The following is a 20794-nucleotide window of genomic DNA, read 5'->3' on the forward strand; positions in this document are numbered from 1 at the left end:
ATCTGTTAAACATTAAAAGCTTCCCTAAACAGGGCTTCCTTCAGATGTCTTCTAAAAGTCTGGTAGTTGTTTTTCTCTTTGACATCTGACAGGGCGGGTGCCACTACCGAGAAGGCCCTCTGCCTGGTTCCCTGTAACTTGGCTTCTCGTGGCGAGGGAACCGCCAGAAGGCCCTCGGCGCTGGACCTCAGGAGAAGAAAATGCTAAGGAGTAAACCCTACACAAATCTGGAGTGGAGTCCCAAAGGCGGTTGGATGGCGCCTTGTATGCCTCCTTCCAGAAACTCCTGATTATTTTTTTTACTTTTAGCAAGGAGTTAAGATATTGGACACAACTGTAGGTTTTCAAAGCAAGCAAAATCAACTCAGTTGAACTAGTTCTGTCAAAAGGCACTGATGCTACACTTGTGTCTCTGTTGATTTAGTCAGCGGTGACTCGTTCACATGCGCAGGCCATGTGCTGAAAGTACATGTTGTGTGAACCCGCCCACGGTACAGCTAGAGGTTGAGGAGGCTGATTTCGGCTGGTTGTGCTGTTATCAGTTGCATGTTTACCTAGGCTCTGAATCACTAAATAAATCAGATCAATAAATCAAAGCTTATGGTAGTTTAATGCTGCCCTAGCCACGAGGGTGAGTTAGCTGCTGAGCTACGAGAAGCAAGGGAAAATGACAACATCTGAAGCCCGCAAAAAAAAAAAAAGTCCTTTATTTATTTTTATGTAGTGTTGGTGACCCTGAGATTCTTTGGTCATCTCATTCTCACAGGAAGAAGATTGTACTTCCAGTTTGGATAGGGTAGGAATTTGACCTCTAGCCTTTAATTCGTCAAAAAGTTACTGTCTTCCTGGTTCATGTATTTATTTAAAAAATACAGATAGCTCGAAAGATCCTTAGTTATCCAGTCTTAAGTTGATTTTGTTGGTGATCTGGAATATAGGGATGAGGGGAGCGAAAGAGAGATTGGGGTTTTCTAACAATCAAATGAGCCACAGTTTTGCTTTAAGGATAATGGACGCTGAATTTTGCTTAGTGCTTGTTTTCTGCAGGGCAAAAGCATTTTAAACAGCTGCATAACACGTTAATGGATTAGATTCAGAGTTGGTCCTACTTAAAGTGGACTTGTTAAGCTCAAAGGGGACTTAGTCATGAGTAATTTGATTCCCATTGGTTTCAGTGGATCTGCTCTTAAGTATTACTCTGGATTAAACCCAGAATCTCTTACCCTCATGGTTATGCTCAACGATGCTTCCTCTGGCATTGAAGGGCAGTAATGGAAACAGATTCACCAGCCAGGCATTGGTGAAAAATGGCAATCCTGAATTCAGGTGGACCAGTGAATCCTGAATTCACTGGGGTCATCAAACCCAGTGACTGTGTCTTGACAAAACACGAATCTATGGTCGATTGTTACAGGAAGCCTAGGTGAGCCTCAGTCTTGCATGCTTTCTCCCTCTTCTCTCCACTAAGAGGAGGAGAGTATAAGCATCTTGCTTCTATTTTGAATTAAACACAGTTTAGTGTTACATCTGAACCGTAAACTTCATCTAGTTAATCTATAAAACTAGTTTATTGAAACGTGTTGGCTTCATAAACCAAGGTTTGAAGTTGGCTTGTTTCGGCAAACCATAGTTAAGACTATGTCTTAGGGTAGGAATGTCACACTAAACTGAGGTTAATTCAAAATGGAAGCAAAACAGAAGTTTCTGCTCTCCTTGCAGCTTCACCAAGGAGGAGACTGTGCTAGCCTAAGACTTGTCTGGGCTCATTCCATAAGAATTATCCATTGCTTATTGTTGTGTCTGAATGCAGCCTATAGAAGTCTGGCCAGATCTGACTTAAAGCACTAATTAAAAACAGCTGCATTTAAAACAAAGCTACCAATAAAAATCTCTCTCAGGGCCACAACTGATCTTATGCATATCGGGTAACATTACCCCCTGTTGGCAGCAGAAAAGCCACTTCCAGAGGAGCAGTTAGGTCTGGAATAATGATACTTTGCTTGCCATTTATTTGCCTAACTTCAGATTGCCCTCCCCAGGGGCTTTGCCCCATGTCCTGGAATTTGGAGTGGGTGGGTAGAATAATTGAGAAACAGCAGGGAGAAAGAGTTCATTTATTTATTTGAAAGTATTTTAACCCTGCCCATCCTTGCCAAGGAGATCGCAGGGCAGGATCCAGTCAGTTTGCATTTAAGCAAACCTTTGCCTCCCCTGCTTTTACTGACCAAAACACCACTGGTGTTTCCTTTCCCGAATTAAATTAAGTGGAACTTTGGGTCCTCAAATAGTGTTTTGCATCCTCCCTGCGTTGCTTCTCTTCCAGGTACCTCCCTGGCTCTCTCTGTTGCTTGAGGAGTCTGGCGAAGAGCAAGGCCACATCTGCAGGGTGGAGAAGCTGGGTATTTGCTTATTGGGTGAATCATTGGTGAAGGCCGTTCACACTTTGCACAGGCGCACTCAGTGAAGTCTGCGGACCTCAAGAGAATTCTCAGTTTTCACACCTTCCACCTTTCAGGCTAAAAGTGGGGGCCTTGAGGGTCAAACTAGATGCAGCAGAGACAATGGCAGTTGTGTCTGCCCCATTTGCATTTTGAACAGGAATTCCAAAACCCCCTTTCAAGCTGAGGTGGAAGGAAAATGCCATATTCAATGACATTCCTGCTGCCTGAGAGCCTCTGGAAATCTGAGAGTGAATACTAGTGAAGGCTGAAATGTTTCTTTTTTCTTTTGCTTCTATATATATAATTTTTTATTAGTTTTTTTTTAAAACATATCATTCTCAACAGTAATTAAACATACTTTTACATCTTATTCAAATTTTTGACTTCCATCAATCCTGTCTGAAAATTTTCCAATCTAATCTCTCAGTATGCATTTCTTATCTTCCCTATTACATTTCAAACTCATAACCAATATCTCTATCTTTTTCTACTTTGTAACACTTCACATATTTCTCCTTACAAAACTTCTTGTAGTCCTACTAGCGTAATTTGTTGATTACAGTTGCTCTTCAAATAATTCATATACTTCTTCCAATCTTCTGTAAATCTCTGGTCCCACAGGTTTCGAATCCTTCCTGTCATTTTGTCCAATTCTGCGTAGTCCATTAGTTTCGTCTGCCATTCTTCTTTTGTCGGAATTTCTTCTTGTTTCCATTTCTGGGCTAACAATACTCAAAGGCTGAAATGTTTCAGCCTTGTTGAGAAATATTTCGAACCTCTTAGCACACACTGAGCATCTCTGCATCCCAGTAGATTATCTCCAGCAGGTATACTAAGCTGTACATATGCAGCTCTGAACATTATGACTCCGGAAACCTTGCTTGCTCAAAGAAATAACTCGTATTAACTTTCGGTATAGGGAATTGAATGCGGCATGTTAAGTTTGACATTGCTGCCATCTAGTGCCAGTAAGTCTTTTCCTTCAGTACAGAACAGGTTTGTTTTGTTTTTTTAATGATAGTAATAACAAAGCAGTTTTTCATCTGAAGATGGCAGCAGTACTTGAATAGTGAACAGGTGTGCCTGGAGGGTATAACAGCAAGATGGGCTACCAGGAGATTCAGAAAGCTTGGTGTTTGCATTTTTTGGACCTTCTGCTGGCCCTGGAGCATTATTAGTAAGACTGAAAGGTTTACTTGACAGGTTTGCCCGCAGATTAAAAACCGGGCCTCTGTTTAAATGGCAAAGCAAACTAAGTAAACAAAATCTCTTTTGCAGTTTGTTCTCTTGATAGGTTGCCAGATACATCACCTACATTATCCCTGGGCCAGATTTGATTGAAACTAAATTTAAAGGCAGCCTTCCCCCCCCCCCTCTCGGAGTTTGCTGTTAGTTTTGAAAATAATAATAATAATAATAATAATAATAATAATAATAATAATAAAAAATACCCCACCCATCTGTCTGGGTTTCCCCAGCCACTCTGGGCAGCTTCCAACAAAATATAAAAAATACAATAAAACGGCAAACATTACAGACTTCCCTAAGCAGGACTGCCTTCAGATGTCTTCTAAATAGAAATGCACATTTTTAAACCCACTCTTCTCTCAGGCTCCTGGCTGTGTGCATCTTTCTCTTCTGCACCTTTTCTGTCCCTGTTTGAAACTCCCCTGTGTCTTTCCTCTTTGTGTCTTTGCTCCAGTCCATCTTCCACTCCTTTTTTTGACCCATTATGGTTGTAGACCATGTGTGTAGCCAATCAAGTAAATCAAGAAAAATAACTCAGGTTCTCCCCCCTCCAACATGAAACCTGCCATGCCCCCCCCCCAAAAGACCCCCATAAATCCTGGCTACGCCCATGTCGTAAGCTCTTGCCTGATCCTTTTGCAGCATCAAAAGCAGTTGGCAAAATGGCTGAAAGGGGCTTCACCAGCGCTGTAAACCGCCCTTGGCACATTACAATAACCACAACGTATGCTCTTCCCATTGAAAGTAAATTCTCCCCTCTCCAAAGCTATCCTAAGAGTTCTCTGTTGCATGCCTGCTTCATATGTGCATTTGTGTGCACGTGCCGCAAACAATGTGGACCTCAAATATCTGAAAGAGCACCTCCTTCCCTTTTGATGAGTCGATTGATTAAGATCAATGGAGGAGACCCTTCTGCCGCCTGTGAGTTTTTGCGGGGAAGCAAGCAGCTCTTGAGAGGGCCTTTTTGGTGGTGGCCCCAAGAATGTGTAACGCCTTCCTGGCACCATCTCTTTACAGCTTCTGTTGGTTGCTGAAGAGGCATGTCTTTTCCATGGCCCTTGAAATTTACTGATTTGGGAATTCTGCCTGTAATGCGTTGCATGGAATTATTGTTCTGGGATTGTGGGTGGTTTGTGTTTTTTTACTGTTTTAATTGTGTTTTATATGCTGTAACTTGCCCTGGGACCTTCTGGTGAAGGGCAGATAAGGAAAACAATTAATAACGGATGGTACATTTTTTTCCCCTTTCAGCTTTTGGCCTTTCTTCAGGGATTATTTACCTTTTACCACGAGGGATATGAGCTGGCCCAGGAGTTTGCACCATACAAGCAACAGCTGCAGTTCAACTTGCAGAATGTAAGGAGGAGCGGCGTTTATCACAGCTTCTCAGATCACTGAACTCCAGCGTTAACGAAAGCCTTGCTCTGTTGCAAGGCTAAAATCTCTTGAAAACAATTCAAGGGAGCTCATGCATAAATGCAATATGCTTCATTTGTATTGCTTGGTCACGCTGATTTTCACCTGCCTGCCTTGGGTGGGGAATCCAGTTATCGATTTCACGTCTCTACGCTTTGAATTAGTACAACTTGCGCTGCCCCCAGTTCAGATAAACAACCCAATTCGAGATGTCCAGTACGTTAAACGGACTTAAGCAAAAGGATGTATAAACCCTGCCCTGCGCACAGAGGTAGACAGGCAGGGTCACACTAGCTCAGTTGGTAGAGCATGAGACTCTTAATCTCAAGGTCGTGGGTTTGAGCCCCACTTTGAATGGGGAGGACAACTCTGTGCTTAGCCCATCCAATTTTGGAGCCAAGCAAGGCCCAGTTTTGATGGCCCTATAAATGATAAAAATCAAATAAATTTTGCACATTTTTCTTTCTTTAGCTTGCTTTTCTTCAAAGAAAAGAAGGAGCTATTTTGCTGTTTTGCTAGACATTTGGAATAGGAGAGAGCTATACAGGCTATAAGGGACGCGGGTGGCGCTGTGGGTTAAAGCCTCAGTGCCTAGGGCTTGCCGATCGAAAGGTCGGTGGTTCGAATCCCCGCGGCGGGGTGCGCTCCCGCTGTTCGGTCCCAGCGCCTGCCAACCTAGCAGTTCGAAAGCACCCCTGGGTGCAAGTAGATAAATAGGGACCGCTTACTAGCGGGAAGGTAAACGGCGTTTCCGTGTGCGGCTCTGACTCGCCAGAGCAGCGATGTCACGCTGGCCACGTGACCCGGAAGTGTCTTCGGACAGCGCTGGCCCTTGGCCTCTTTGAGTGAGATGGGCGCACAACCCTAGAGTCTGTCAAGACTGGCCCGTACGGGCAGGGGTACCTTTACCTTTATACAGGCCATAGAAGCCCCATCCCAGCCAAAAAGTTGTTTAAAAAAATAAAAAATCCAGCCACCCTTTGCGCTTCTGAAAGCCAGAGCCATTGCACACACTTCTAAGCACACCCTTGTAATGTAGCCATAACGGCAAGCAGATATATGATCTGAAAATAAATAAAAGATAATTTAAAATCAAGGTTTCCAGGCAGCAAAATGTTACATTCTGATGTCTGTGATTCCCTTTCTTGCACTTCCATAGAATTGCAGCATTCACCCAGTCCTGCTCAACAAGGGGCTGAAATAATAATATTAATAAAAAGTGAGTGCTAAGCTGAATCACTGATTCAGACAGAGAAAATGAACTTCGTTTTAGACTGGGCTGGGAAGCCTCAGGACTCAGGAATCAAATGCAGCCCGCCCCCCGCCCCCCCAGGCCTCTCTTAATCTGCCCCACAGAATTTTCTGTGTGCCACACCCCTCTCCCCAGACCACATCCCTCGCAACCCTACATTGCGCCCTGAGCACTTGTCTCTCAGTGTGCCTGACGTCCGATGTGTCAGGCTAGAGAATAGAGAAAGGTGTGTGAGTGTGTTTAGAATGTAGCCCACTGAACAGAGGTGAAATTTGCATTCATTGCTCCGCCCACTTTTGCTCCTGGCCCCTTCCAGCAATGGCATGCGGCCCTCGGGTGCCTCCCCAGGTGAGGTGCGAGGTTGTTCAGAAGGGACTGTGAGCCTTGGGATGATGAAAAAGGTTTGCCGCCCCTGATTTCAGATGACCAGCACTAAATCTTGGCTCCAGATCTAAGGAGAAGGCAGCTTGGGGAAAATGTCTTCAGTGGAAAACACATACAAGCACATCTGGCGTGGGTCTGCCTTTTGGCCATTTCCCAGTGGTCCTAATCCATGCTGTTGGGTTAACAAATGGAGGTTGCATCTTCTTCCTCTTCCTCTTGTCATGGTCTGCCCAGCAATGCCAGTCTCTGGTGCTGATGTAGCCAGCACTTCACATAATACTGTTAATTGGAAATGTCCCCCCAGTAAGAATAGTTTAAAGGGAGAAATCTTTGGAAGCAAGCAGTTGGTAAAGGGAATGGCCTGCAGTCAGAATTTCAGAACCTCTCTGCAGAACCTCTTTGCAAATCCAGTCTCTGTGAAAAGTACAGAATTAAACTTCCGCCCTTAACAACCAATACTGTAGGCGGTTAGAGATGGAAGAAATTTGGATAATAAAAGCCATCTTCCATCCAGATTACATAGTTGGTTAGGAGTGGCTTCTTTCCTTTAAAAAAAAAAATCCCTGAAGGCATATAAACTCCTAATAAGTGAAGTAAAGTGCCCACCTGTAGGAAATGTATTTATTTACTTACTTGACAAGATTTATGTTTCAATTAGTAAGGCTCGAGGATGTGGATAAGGGGCTCGTAAACCTCTAAGTAGTTTACATAAAACAATATGAAATATTCATGAGAAAATATTGATAAAGATCAAACGTTAAAAACTACTGGACATAGTCCAATTCATCAATGCAAGTGTGTGTGTGTGTGTGTGTGTGTGTGTGTGTATTTACCTTCCTTCAAGGAGCCCAAGGCCGCAATTAGCAGCTTTAAAACAAATACGCACAACAAAACAAGTTGTGTGGGTAACAGAAATTGCTGAGTTGTTCGCTCAAACCTTCAGGTTCTGCAGAGAGGTGCAGTGCCGACTTGAGGCAAAGGATTAGGAAAATGTGGGGAGCAGAATATGGCCCTTGTGGGAGTCGCCCCCCACCTTTATCTCCCTCCCAAAAAGAACCGAGGCAAATAAGAAGGTTGGGAAGGAGAGAAACGCATTAAGAGCAATGTGATTAAGATCGTAACTCAACCCTTAACTTTTTTTAAGCACCAGGGGTCACTGTTGCTTCACGACATGCAGCAGGTTCCTTCTCTGTACTCTTGTCGTTGCTACTCTAGTGGTGCAGGGCAATTTTTACTGTTCGTAATATGCACTGAGCCCATGAGTTCTTTAGCTAAGCCACTTAATAAGTTTCTGAGTCAAGGGGGGCTTCTAGCCACGAAGGTGCATCAGATTCAGTAGCATGGCAGGGTGATTCCATGCCCATGTTGGACTTTTGAAAGTGTCTGTGCTTGCTGTTGGATTTTTTGCCGCACAGGAAAAGGGGGTCTTGGGGGTAAGCGAATTTGACTTCTGCTAGTTACAAAACCTGCCGTCGTATTTCTGGCGCGCCTTCCCGCACCTGCCACGTTTTTGACAAATCCACTACATGTTCTTTCTGGAACAGAAAGTCTTTGTTGTTGCCATACCCAAGTCAACAAGCATTAGGTGTTCTCACAATTTCTGAATCTCTTGCAATCCTTTAATCCCCAGACATCTCCTGTAGCCTTGGCAGGTCTAGTACGATCCAGTGTAGCCTCTGATAGGCTCTTAGAAATGTGTTCAAGGCTAGCTATGCAACTCAGTCAACTCAGTCATAAGCCCTGTTGAGTTAAAGCGGACTGCAGTTCTAAATAGCCTCCCGCTTGATTTCCCCCCGTTTCTAGTAGGAGCATCGTAGGAAGACCTTTGCACTTTTGGACAAGCACTGATTGGTACAATGGACAGGTGCAAGAGGAAACAGGGCCTCCTACACCATTTGGAGTTGCAATGTCCCTTTCATGCATCCCCAGCTCCCTCCAATCCACCCCTGAATGAACACATTGCCAAAGCAACTTCAATTAGTGTGACCACTCTTTAGTGGGCATGTAAGGTAAAAGTAAAGGGACCCCTGACCATTAGGTCCAATTGTGGCCGACTCTGGGGTTGCGGCGCTCATCTCACTTTATTGGCCGAGGGAGCTGGTGTACAGCTTCCGGGTCATGTGGCCAGCATGACTAAGCCACTTCTGGCGAACCAGAGCAGCGCACGGAAACGCCGTTTACCTTCTCGCCAGAGCAGTACCTATTTATCTACTTGCACTTTGACGTGCTTTCGAGCTGCTAGGTTGGCAGGAGCTGGGACCGAACAACGGGAGCTCACCCCGTCGCGGGGATTCGAACTGCCAACCTTCTGATCAGCAAGTCCTAGGTTCAGTGGTTTAACCCACAGTGCCACCTGCGTCCCTTAGTGGCCATGTAGATAGCACAAAATTTTGGGTAGCTCTGCAAGTAAGCTAAGTAGAATTGCAGCCCGCTCTGCCTGAACACAAATTCCATTTCCTTTGGAGCAAAAGATTTACCCGAGAATTTTCCTGTCTCTTTTTTTAAAGAGGTTTAAAAATTTTATTTTTTACCAACAGCCAAAACACAGACAGTGAAACCCCCCAGGCAGCTGATACATTGGGTATACATAATCAATAATAACATATTCAAATCAACTATACGTACAATTTTATATACGTTAACACTCCTCCATCCACATGGTTTATTTAACGTTTAACATTTTAATTGCCCCCAATTGTTCAAACCTACCCAAATAATTCAGTATCCTCTCAAAACCAATCCTTCTCTTTCTCACTGACCTTAAACCCTTTCATTCTATGTATCTTCACAGTTAGGTATTCTAAAATTATGATATTATTCAGTTTTTTCCTCCATTGGTTTTTCCTCCATTAGCTCTTCTGCATTTTTCCTGTTACTTGCTGCCGTTACCATCAATTTTACCCATTTACATTCCTCTTTTGTTTTTAACTCGGTGCTACTCAGACTAATAGTAAAGGTAAAGGGACCCCTGACCATTAGGTCCAGTCGTGACCAACTCTGGGGTTGCGGGAGCCGGCGTACAGCTTCCGGGTCATGTGGCCAGCATGACTAAGCCGCTTCTGGCGAACCAGAGCAGCTCACGGAAACTCCGTTTACCCTCCTGCCGGAGCGGTATCTATTTATCTACTTTATCTACTTGCACTTTGACGTGCTTTCGAACTGCTAGGTTGGCAGGAGCAGGGACCGAGCAACGGGAGCTCACCCCATCGTGGGGATTCGAACCGCCGACCTTTTGATCAGCAAGTCCTAGGCTCTGTGGTTTAACCCACAGCGCCACCCGCGTCCCCCTCAGACTAATAAGAACCATTAATTTCGATATTCCCACCTTCCTGCCCACAATTCCCAATATTTCTATACCAATCTGTTTCCAAAATTCATTAAATAATGGACAATCCCACCTTGGCCTTTTGGCTAAGATCAAGTGTAGTATCTGTTCTTATCTGTCTCTTTTTGTTGGTTGGTTTAGAGCACCTTGCTGCAAAATGAGTTGTGCACACGGTGTTAGTGGATCCGTACAAACAGGGATTGCGTTCTTCAAACCTTGCACACCGCCTCTCCAGTCCAGAACCCTGTATATTTTTGCGCTTTTTAATGAATTCGGAAACTCATACAAGCAGTGTGGTAGAATAACAGAAATCATAGGGAAGCTTCCTTACACGGGGTTGACAGTTTTTTGCTAATAGACCTGAACTACTTCTTAGCTTCTCGTTCAGTGCCCGAACGAATGAATGCGTGAAAAGGATGCTTGACGTGAATGTGTCTCCTCAACCTTTCAGCGGCTTTCAACACCATGGTAACCTTCTGGAGCGGCTGTCAGAGTTAGGGGTGGGTGGTAAAAGCAGCATTTGACAAGGCTTGCTTTTACTGCAATTCCATCAGAGCAGACGTCAGTCCCATTTTGGTAGGCCGCTCTCAAAATTCCATTGGCATGAGCTTAATTCATCACTTCTGTTGTTGTCGTCGTTTTACAGACCCGGAATAATTTTGAAAGCACAAGGCAGGAAGTGGAACGGCTTATGCAGAGAATGAAGTCTGCCAGCCAGGACTACAGGCCACCAAGCCAGTGGACCATGGAAGGCTATCTCTATGTTCAAGAGAAGCGTGAGTCTTTAACACATCCGAATCAAACTGCACACTGAGCATTAGGCCTCTGTTCACCAGCTGCTGGGAATCGCTGTTGCACTGAGGTTCTACCTTGTGGACTTCCTATAGGCATCTGGTTGGTCATGGTAAGAAAAGAAACCTGGGGTGGATGGGCCATTGACCCGGTCCAGCAGGTCTCTCTTACCTTTATGACAGATGATGCTGTCTTTCCCATCACTGTGCTGATATCTTTGAGTAAGGTTTGATTGGCATGAAAGGGATATGAGAGTTGTCCTAGTCATCCAGAGAGCCAGCATACAATCATTGTTACATTTCATTGAAAATATCTCAATTAAAATAAAGTGAACAAATAAAAAAAGAAACAAAAATCACATAAGAAATACAAAGAAGAAAAACACTATAATTCCATACGTTCTTGTCTAATGCAAATGTATTTAAATGAAATTCTTATTCTAATACACATTTATTTATTTATGACATTGCAAATATCATTATATTTGCCCATACACAATCTATGTCTACAAGCTCTCCATACACTCTTTGTCTACAAGTTTGTATTTTGTAAGAGCTGCCGTGCCTTCTAGGTAAAAGTAAAAGGTAAAGGACCCCTGGACAGTTAAGTCCAGTCACAGGTGACTATGGGGTTGTGGTGCTCATCTTGCTTTCAGGCTGAGGGAGCCGGTGTTTGTCCACAGACAGCTTTCCAGGTCATGTGGCCAGCATGACTAACCACTTCTGGTGCAACGGGACACCGTGATGGAAACCAGAGCACACGGAAGCACCGTTTACCTTCCCACCACAGTGGTACCTATTTATCTACTTGCACTGGTGTGCTTTCGAACTGCGAGCCTGGCAGAAGCTGGGACAGAGCAACGGGAGCTCACCCCGTCACGGGGATTCAAACCACCAACCTTCTGATTGCCAAGCCCAAGAGGCTCAATGGTTTAGACCACAGCGCCACCTGTGCCCTTCTACCCATTGATTAAAGGGGGACATAGATTTATCCTTCCAATGGATCAATATAAGTCTTTCAGCTGTAGTGAGGGCGTGAGGAATCCATTTAGGTTGACCAGTTGTCAAATTCCATATGGGCAGTACATAATTTAAAAGAATATTATCCTATGACAGTATTAGCTCTCCCCCCCCCCCCGCCACCCCGGTACCATGGAAATATTTATATAATCTAGTACTTTCTCCCAAAACTCCATAAGTTTTCCGACATTGCATAGACATATCCAGTGTTTGTATAGAAAGTGACTATCTACAGCAACGTATTATTGCAAGGATAATGCTTCTTTGAGCCAGCATCTAACCATGGGAATACTGTCAGTAAAGGAATATCAGTGGTGAGCACACAAGCTTTCCTCTGTAGTAATAGTTGTTTTATCAGCCCTTATCCACACAGTGAGCCATCATCACATTGGCCTGGTTCGCACAGCACAATAAACAAAAGTATTCCTTGCTGGGACTTCATGAACTTACAGGTTCTGAGAGGGCCTCACAGCCACTTTGGTCGTCTGCAGCCACTTTGGTCGTCCTCCTGGGCTCTCAGCTCAGCCCAAGTCTGGCTTTGTGTGCTGTCCAAACCAGGACTTGTGGTTAAACTTCTCCCTTGTAACCACAACCAGTAAGAAAGGATACAGGTCATGGTTATTGGGGAGAGGGCTCAGTGTAGCCCAGGAACAAAACAACAACAACAACAACAACAACAACAACAACAACAATAATAAATAAAATAATAAATTTTTATTTATATCCTGCCCTCCCCAGCTGAAGCTGGGCTCAGAGCGGCTAACAACAGTAAAATAATACAGCATTCTAAAATCAATTCATTATAAAATCAGTTCAAATCAAATTTGATGGCAACCATTGGGCTAGAGCCTAGGCCAAAGGCCTGGTGGAACAACTCTGTCTTGCAGGCCCTGCGAAAAGATGTCAAGACCCGCAGGGCCCTAGTCTCTTGTGACAGAGTGCTCCACCGGATCGGGGCCACAGCCAAAAAAGCCTTGGCTCTGGTTGAAGCCAGCCTACCCTTTCTGTGGCCCGGGACCTCCAAGATGTTTTTGTTTGAAGACCGTAAGGTCCTCCGTGGGACATACCAGGAGAGGCGGTCCCGTAGGTACGAGGGTCCCAGGCCTTATAGGGCTTTAAAGTTTAAAACCAGCACCTTAAACCTGATCCTGTACTCCACCGGGAGCCAGTGCAGCTGGTATAGCACTGGGTGAATGTGATCCCGCAGCGAGGACCCCGTAAGGAGTCTCACCACGGCATTCTGCACCCGCTGGAGTTTCTGGGTCAGTCTCAAGGGCAGCCCCACGTAAAGCGACTTACAATAAAAAAGGGCCAGGGAGGAGAAAATTGGCTGTGAGTTGCTCTCCCGGAGCCTGGATGTTTGCATTCTCCCAGTAAGCCATCGTTTGGCTTCCTGTGTCATGCAAACCAGACTATTGTGAGTATCCTTGCCAGGAGCCACTATAGACATGGAGCAGGAACAGGAAGGCTTCCAGTGTGTTGACATCATTGTATCAGGAACTTGAAAAATGTTGTGCTTGGAGCATCTCTCCCAGAAACCTCCACACACTGCCACCCCGTTTTTGCAGCGCTGGTGTGATAAGTTCTAAAATGTAGACTGGCTCTTAATCTCCTGACTCTGTAGCTCAAAACATCTTTCCCCAGTCTGCATCTGGGTTGGAATTATTTTAAATGTTTGTGTGTGTGTTTTGCAGTATTATCTGTTGTTGTTTGCTTCCCTGTGCTGCTTTGGGAGGAGGGACGAGATATAAATATAATAGTTAATGAGCAGTTGTTGTTGATGATGATGATGATAAGAATAACATTAATAACATCATCAAATCTAAAATGGCACATGCAATGACAGTGTAGCTTAATGTTATGACTGCATTGCAAGGGGTTGGATTAAATGACTGTCGTTGTCCCTTCCATCTCTACAATTCTGTGATTGGCTTCCTCATCAAGGTTTTTTCGCCTTTTGCTGATCCCTCTTCGCCCTGCCCCCTGGCCTTCATGGTTTGTCCCGTCCCCCCCCCCCCCCGAAGCAGAGTTCCCCACATTAGTAATAACGGCAGATTGCTTTGAGCACCTTTTGTACCTTTTAGTTGACTGATAATAACAAAATGTGATTAAAAAGAAATCTGCTAATCGGAAATTACCTTGAGCATTATTAAAAGGAGCGCAAGGACACCAGGAAATGCTGGGCACACACAGTGCTTTATTAAACAGTCGAAGGCCATCTCAACACGCTCTTATTGAAGAGGAAAAGGATTTGGTCATTTGTTTAAGCTGAGGAGGTGGGGAGGAGTGACGCAGTCATTATCTTGGTCTCAGAAATGAATGCACTGGGCCTGTTTGTTTCACTACCCTATAGACTTTGGCTGTCCACATCGTTTTGTTGAGAATGTTATCCCCCCAAAAAAGGATAGAATCTTAATTTGGCATTCAGGGGAGGGGGAAGTGATGGGTTGCATTTTCCATGGGCATTGCTAGCAAAGTTCACTTGAAATACACCAGGACATATGTTAATACTTCACTCTTGCCAAGGATTCTCTGAGTTTTTTCTGTGAGCTGGCATAACAGAAAATACATGAAATATGTGTGAAATCTTTAAAAAAAAGGCTGAATATCTCTCCTCCTTTCATTCCTCCAAACTGACAAAAATAAATAAATGTCTGGCTCAGACTCTTAGGTCCAGCCTTATAAATGACCCTGACCTAAGAGCAACCAATGTTCTATCTATTTTGCCAGGAATATTTTTCCTTAGGAAGCATTTATGCAAATAAGTACAAATTTTCCGTTCCCCTTTTCACCTTTTGGTCTCTCTCCCTCACTCCCATTTTCTTTTTTCTTTTTAGGACCTCTAGGGTTCACCTGGATAAAACATTACTGTACCTACGACAAAGGGACAAAAGCATTCACAATGAGCGTTTCTGAAGCCAAATCTGGAGGGAAAGTCGTAAGTGTTATCGCAAGCCGTCTTCTAAATTGGAAAAGGGCACCGTGGCTTTTCCTCAATTGGTTTCAAGTTAGGGAATGGACATCAACTAGGAAAAGTGTTGCTAGTTAGAGGGTTATGGTGTGTCCACATCAAAACTGTTTTTATGTAGTCTGCTATTGACAGTCAAAGACGGAAACTCAAACCACATCGTTTTGCAGAAAAGCTTCTTCTTTCTTAAAGAAAACTAAAAATGAACTTTTTCCACATTTAGCCTTCACAGAGTACACAGAAAACATTTAAACCACTTTATCCTATCCGAAAGAATCCTGGGAAGCATAGTTTACCCCCCACAGAGCTATAATTCCCAACACCCTAAAAAAAACCCTACAGTTCCTAAGATTCCGGGGGGGGGGGGGCAGAATGTGCTTTAAATGTACACAGCCCCAGACATGTTCTGCTGATCTTTTCCTGGGTCTGACCACTACCTTCTATTCATTATCATAAGTAATTTGTGGGTTCTTTAACCTTTTCCATGAATTAGCGCCATTGCACCCATGCATTCGTCCAACAAGGTACACTGTGAATTTTCAGCAACTAATTTAACTTCGAGTAAAAGCTAAACCTCAAGAAACAGGCTACCTTTCCAAAGGAAGGGGGGGGTGATTTTTGAAGGTTCTGATGTGCAACTTTTCATAACGGTCACCTCCAGGCTTGATTATTGTACCTTTGAAGTTGACCCAGAAACTCCAGCGGGTGTAGAATGCCACGGCGAGGCTCTTTACAGGGTCCTTGCTGCGGGATCACATCCATCCAGTGCTTTAACACTGGCTCCCGGTGGAGTACAGGGTCAGGTTTAAGGTCCTGGTTTTTACCTTTAAAGCCATATACGGCCTAGGACCCACGTACCTACCTATGGGACAGCCTCTCCTGGTATGCCCAGCGGAGGATTTTAAAGTCCACAAATGACATCACTTTGGAGGTCCCAAGTCGCAAGGTGGTTAGATTGGTCTCAACTAGGGCCAGGGCCTTTTCAGTACTGGCCCCGACTTGGTGGAACGCTCTGTGACAAGAGACTAGGGCCCTTCGGGACTTGACATCTTTCCGCAGGGCCTGCAAGACAGAGCTGTTCCGCCTGGCCTTTAGTTTGGACTCAGTCTGACCCTTATGTCCCCCCGCCCCTTACGGTTTTGATCCATGGGCTACTTTTAAAATGAGGCAGCATTTTAAATTGCCTTTTAACCTGTATTTTAAATTGTTTTTTTCCCCTATTATGTTTTTATTGTAATTTTACTGGTGTTAGCTGCCCTGAGCCGAGCTCTGGCCGGGGAGGGCGGGGTATAAATAAAAATTATTAATATTATTATTATTAATTCTTTGCCTAGCTCCTTTTGCCTAATCTTCAGTCATTCTCCACTTGGGCAATAGACATGTAGGAAGGATTCTTGTCTCTTTGCCCTTAAAATCTCTCTACCCTCCCTCCTCAATCTTTGCCTATAAAGAGTCTCTTTTCAGACCTAGTTTGTCTGAAAAGGGGCCCTGGTTGAGAAAGTTGGAAGCATGCCTAATATCACTCCTCACTTAAAGACGGCTCTTTTAGCTCTTTTACTTCACCACATTGTGTCTCACTGTTCCTGGGAAGTTATTTGGAACATAGGTTCCAGCTCCCTGGGTGTCCGAGCAACCACAAAATCCCCCACGAAGGGGCCGGGCACCCACAATTTTCAGTGCCCACGGCCCCCGGGTACCCATGGTTGCAGGGCCAAGTTGGCACGCCTCTTTTTTTTTTGTAAATAATTTTTATTCGTTTTCCAATAATGAGGGGAAAAACATTCCTATTAATAACAAATCAAGCCCAATCTTACCACATTCAAAAACAAAAACCAATACAGCCAATTATAGAGTCCGAATTAATTAATTTCAATGAGACTTCCCATGTTCTGGATTGCAAGAGCTAAAGGTCCATCCTTTATCTTTCTGCTATCTTCTTTGTTACAGTGGTGCCTCGCAAGACGAAATTAATTCGTTCTGCGAGTTTTTTCGTCTTGTGAGTTTTTTCGTCTTGCGAAGCACCACTGTGTATTGACGGTTTCCCATAGGAATGCATTGGCGGTTTAAAAAAAAAGGCGCAAGACGTTTCGTCTTGCGAAGCAAGCCCATAGGGAAATCCGTCTTGCGAAGCAACTCAGAAAACGAAAAACTCTTTCGTCTTGCAAGTTTTTCGTCTTCCGAGGCATTCGTCTTGCAAGGTACCACTGTACTTGACAATTTTCCAGTCCTGATACTGACAATCTCCTCTCTCGATCGATCAGTCGCTGGTATAACTCTCCATCTTGTTTTACGTAACCATTCCTTATTTCTGTAATCACGCAGGTGGCTTTTTCCACATTGTTCTCAGTCTTCATATTTTAAAGCACAGTCCTCCTTCAGTGACCCCTCCTTTTCTGCTGATTGTTGCTCTACTACTCTCCGGGCTTCCATCCAAGGTTGAAGTTAATTAGCGACGTCGCGCTGTCTTTGATCTTTCTAAACCGGCCGATGTTTCAAATGTACTGTAGGGGTGTACTTGGCAATCAGTAAGTCGCATAAAGATTGTTTCGGTTTCCCCATAAAAAGCCACGCCAGCTCTCTGGGGCCCACGGACAGCTGGCAGGCATCCAGATTTTACGGTCACCCTCTTTTCAAACTGTATGTGATAATATTCCATGCAAGTACACCTCTTTTGTAATTCCAATAAATAAATATCTCCACTCTTCCCCTATTAAAGACTTTTCTTTCTGCTTCAGAGCGGCTACCATCTCCATTTTCCCTCCTCAGCCCAAGCTGATCTGATCATATCTGATCTTACTCTGCCAATTTTGATCAGGGCTCGGCCGAGGACTGCGATGGTGCCAAGTTGGCACTCCTGACTGGGAGGAATATTAGTGCATGAGAGGAACAGCATACATTCACAATTACTTTAGGGCAGGGATGTCACTTAGTTAAAGAAATCCTGACCAAATGAGTTTCAGTTTGGTCAGTTAACCAAGCTGAGCTTTTAACGAACCTGCTAATTAATCAAGCAGCCTAGTAATCCAGTGGCCCCAGGGAGACCAGGCCATAGGAAATATGAGATCTCCATCTCTCTGCGGGTGAAGAGAGACCTCTGACCTGGGAGAAGAGGGTACAATGCCAGTTTTCTGCCTCGCTGCCACTGTGGAAACTAGCAACCTTTGCCCTGTCGACTCCCGACGTTGGCTGGACTGAAATGGAGGCATGCCAGGGCACAAGGTTTGGAAGTATGTTAAGGGAGAACCAGGAGGAGTTTTGATTCCAAAGTTGCCCCCCCCCCCAATACACCAACATGCTCCCAAACCACAAATCAAACTACACCAGCCCTGGAGTTGATGTAGCTTATTTAGGTTTGTCCCCTCTTGTTGTTCCCATTTGGAAGGAAATACCGTAATTTTTGCTCTATAAGACTCACTTTTCCCCTCCTAAAAAGTAAGGGGAAATGTGTGTGCGTCTTATGGAGCAAATGCAGGCTGCGCAGCTATCACAGAAGCCAGAACAGCAAGAGGGATTAGTGCTTTCACTGCGCAGCGATCCCTCTTGCTGTTCTGGCTTCTGAGATTCAGAATATTTTTTTCCTTGTTTTCCTCCTCCAAAAACTAGGTTCGTCTTGTGGTCTGGTGCGTCTTATAGAGCAAAAAATACATAAGTTTAAGTTAAGAAAAGAGAAAAATATCTGGAATGAGCTCAAGGTCTTTGCAGGGCATTGGGTGAGAGAGCGGAATTGCTTCCCTGCCTCCACAACTCCTCAGCCTTAGGGTGGCATCTCAAATCTGCATCTGTCATGAAGTAACACCACTGAAGGAAATCTTGGTTTGGGGCAGCTCCCCCATCTGTCACAGCAGACAGCACGTCAGAAGAGCTTTTCCCTCTGTGTGAGATGCCTCCTTCTGCTCCCCACAAATTCATTAAGTGCTGCCGAATTTAGTATGAATCGCAATTTTTCACCAGATAAGATGTTTTTAGTTAGTTGAATATTGTAGCCCTCCTTTTGTGGGTGAGGGATGAGCCTTGCAGTTACCGGAAGTGTGCAGATGAGTTTGGGAAAGGGAAAATCTGGGAAAACTAAACAGAAATGTCACAACAACAACAACAAAAAGCTGTTTTTGCACAGCTTTAAAATGTTTTGTAAGGGCAGCTTGTGCCTTTGCAGCTGTTTGGGTTAGCGGAAGAGCTGAAGGGAAGGCCATTTTTCACTGGGGAGAAGCATGGGGCAACTTTGGCTGGCTCGTGAGTGACCAAAGAAAATCTATAGCTCTGATGAGGAGCCTGTGACCCTATAGCAGGTATCGAGCGTCAGCTCCCATCTTTCCTGACGATTGGTCGCATTGCCTGTGGCTGATGGGAGTTGGAACACAACATCTGGAAGATGGATGACATTCTGTGCCACCGAGGCCACCTGTGCCTCAAGTGACAACAGCAGATTCCGGAGAACCCCCAAACTTCCTCCTTCAGTGGGACCAAGTCTAGAGCAGGCCACCCACATCACAAAGCTGGTCAGAGGAACCACCCACCAACAGTAGCTCAGTTTTATCCGGATTGGCCCTCCTCCAGTCGCTTCCAAGCACTGATTCAGCACATCTACTGCTTTACTTTGTTATTGGCATCCGTCTGTCTCAAGAGAAAAAGGAGTGTGCTTCCAGATGTGAAGTCAAACAGCTGTGTTAGGAGCACCAAAGTGACCTCACTGGAGTGCAAGCATAGGCAGTGTGTATAGAGGTCCTGGGCTGTTCAGATGACAAAAATACCCTCTTGGCTTTGCTGATGTGGTCCAAAGGAAAGCAGAGCAATACATTTGGCACCAGCTTGGCTGCAGGAGTTGCCGGAAGGAGGTGTACAACCATCATAGGGACTCCACTCCACAAATCTATAACAAATAATTTGGCAGTTCAGCACTCCAATTTCCCCCTTTCTGATGTTTTCCAGAATGGTCTTGTCCCGAGTACGCCAGAAGTGTTCAAGTTGAAATCCTGCATCCGGAGAAAGACGGATTCAATTGACAAGCGCTTCTGCTTCGATATTGAAGTCTTTGAAAGGTTTGTGTTTTTATAGATGCCTTTTAAGAAAATGAAAGTATTTACGCAGCATTGTGCCATACCGTTAAGAGCAGACAAAAACATGGTTTGCATCTGAAAAATTATATCGAGTGTTTCACTTTTTCATCCAGAATAGACTTTGAACGGGGAGAGAATAATGCTCTTAACTGGGTACGCTCATAAAGATCCTGTTTTAAGCAGTGGTTGGATGGCCATCTGTCATGGATGCTTTAGCTGAGATTCCTGCAATTCTAGGGGGTTGGATTAGATGACCCTTAGGTCCCTCCCACCTCTACGATTCTATGTTGAATTAAAATAAAAAACCTACATTATTATTATTATTTGTTAGTTTATTTATCTTGCCCAGGGCAACCCAGTCAGAAAGTTCCAGAGGCCTTTAACATTCTCCAGTCACCCAGCCTACACCTTAAAGAGAGAGCTTAACTCAAATGGGCTCTCAGATCTTCTGTAAGCGTTATGTTTATAAGATGTGGATAACACTTCTCTCGTACATCCTTTAGTCTGTCTGCTCTTTCCTTTCATGCCCCTTCCAAGCCTAAGATCATGAAATATTCTCCCTCCCTACCCCATATTTTTATTATGATCTATTTATTGCATTTATACCCCATATTTTTCTCCAGGGGGCTCAAAAATGTCATACATGGTTCTCCTCCTCCTCATTTAATCCCCACAACAACCCTGTGAGGTAGGTTAGGCTGAAAGACAGTGACTGACCCAAGGCCACTAGCCAGGTGAGGGTTTGAACCCTGGTCTCCCAGGCCCTCGGCCAGCACTCTAAGCAACTACACCACACTAGCTCTATAGATAAAGGTAAAGGGACTCCTGACCATTAGGTCCAGTCGTGGCCGACTCTGGGGTTGCGGTGCTCATCTCTCTTTATTGGCCGAGGGAG

The 20794-nt window shown here is 44.5% G+C and overlaps 1 protein-coding gene across 2 annotated transcripts in view; it reads left to right on the forward strand.

Annotated features, from left to right (window-relative positions):
- Positions 1-20794, forward strand: part of ARHGAP42 (Rho GTPase activating protein 42) — a 175392-nt gene that overhangs the window by 117448 nt on the left and 37150 nt on the right. For both annotated transcript variants that reach the window (XR_014510183.1, XM_083436294.1), the window contains exons 7-10: positions 4941-5045; positions 10713-10842; positions 14715-14815; positions 19772-19881. Coding sequence is in view for 1 of the 2 variants with exons in the window: in XM_083436294.1 (XP_083292420.1) it covers positions 4941-5045; positions 10713-10842; positions 14715-14815; positions 19772-19881 (446 nt within the window). In the remaining variant the exon portion in view is untranslated. The remainder of the gene's footprint in view (positions 1-4940; positions 5046-10712; positions 10843-14714; positions 14816-19771; positions 19882-20794) is intronic.

Source organism: Podarcis tiliguerta, assembly GCF_965153285.1.
Source record: "Podarcis tiliguerta genome assembly, chromosome: 4".
In the NCBI taxonomy this organism is placed as follows: Eukaryota; Metazoa; Chordata; class Lepidosauria; order Squamata; family Lacertidae; genus Podarcis; species Podarcis tiliguerta.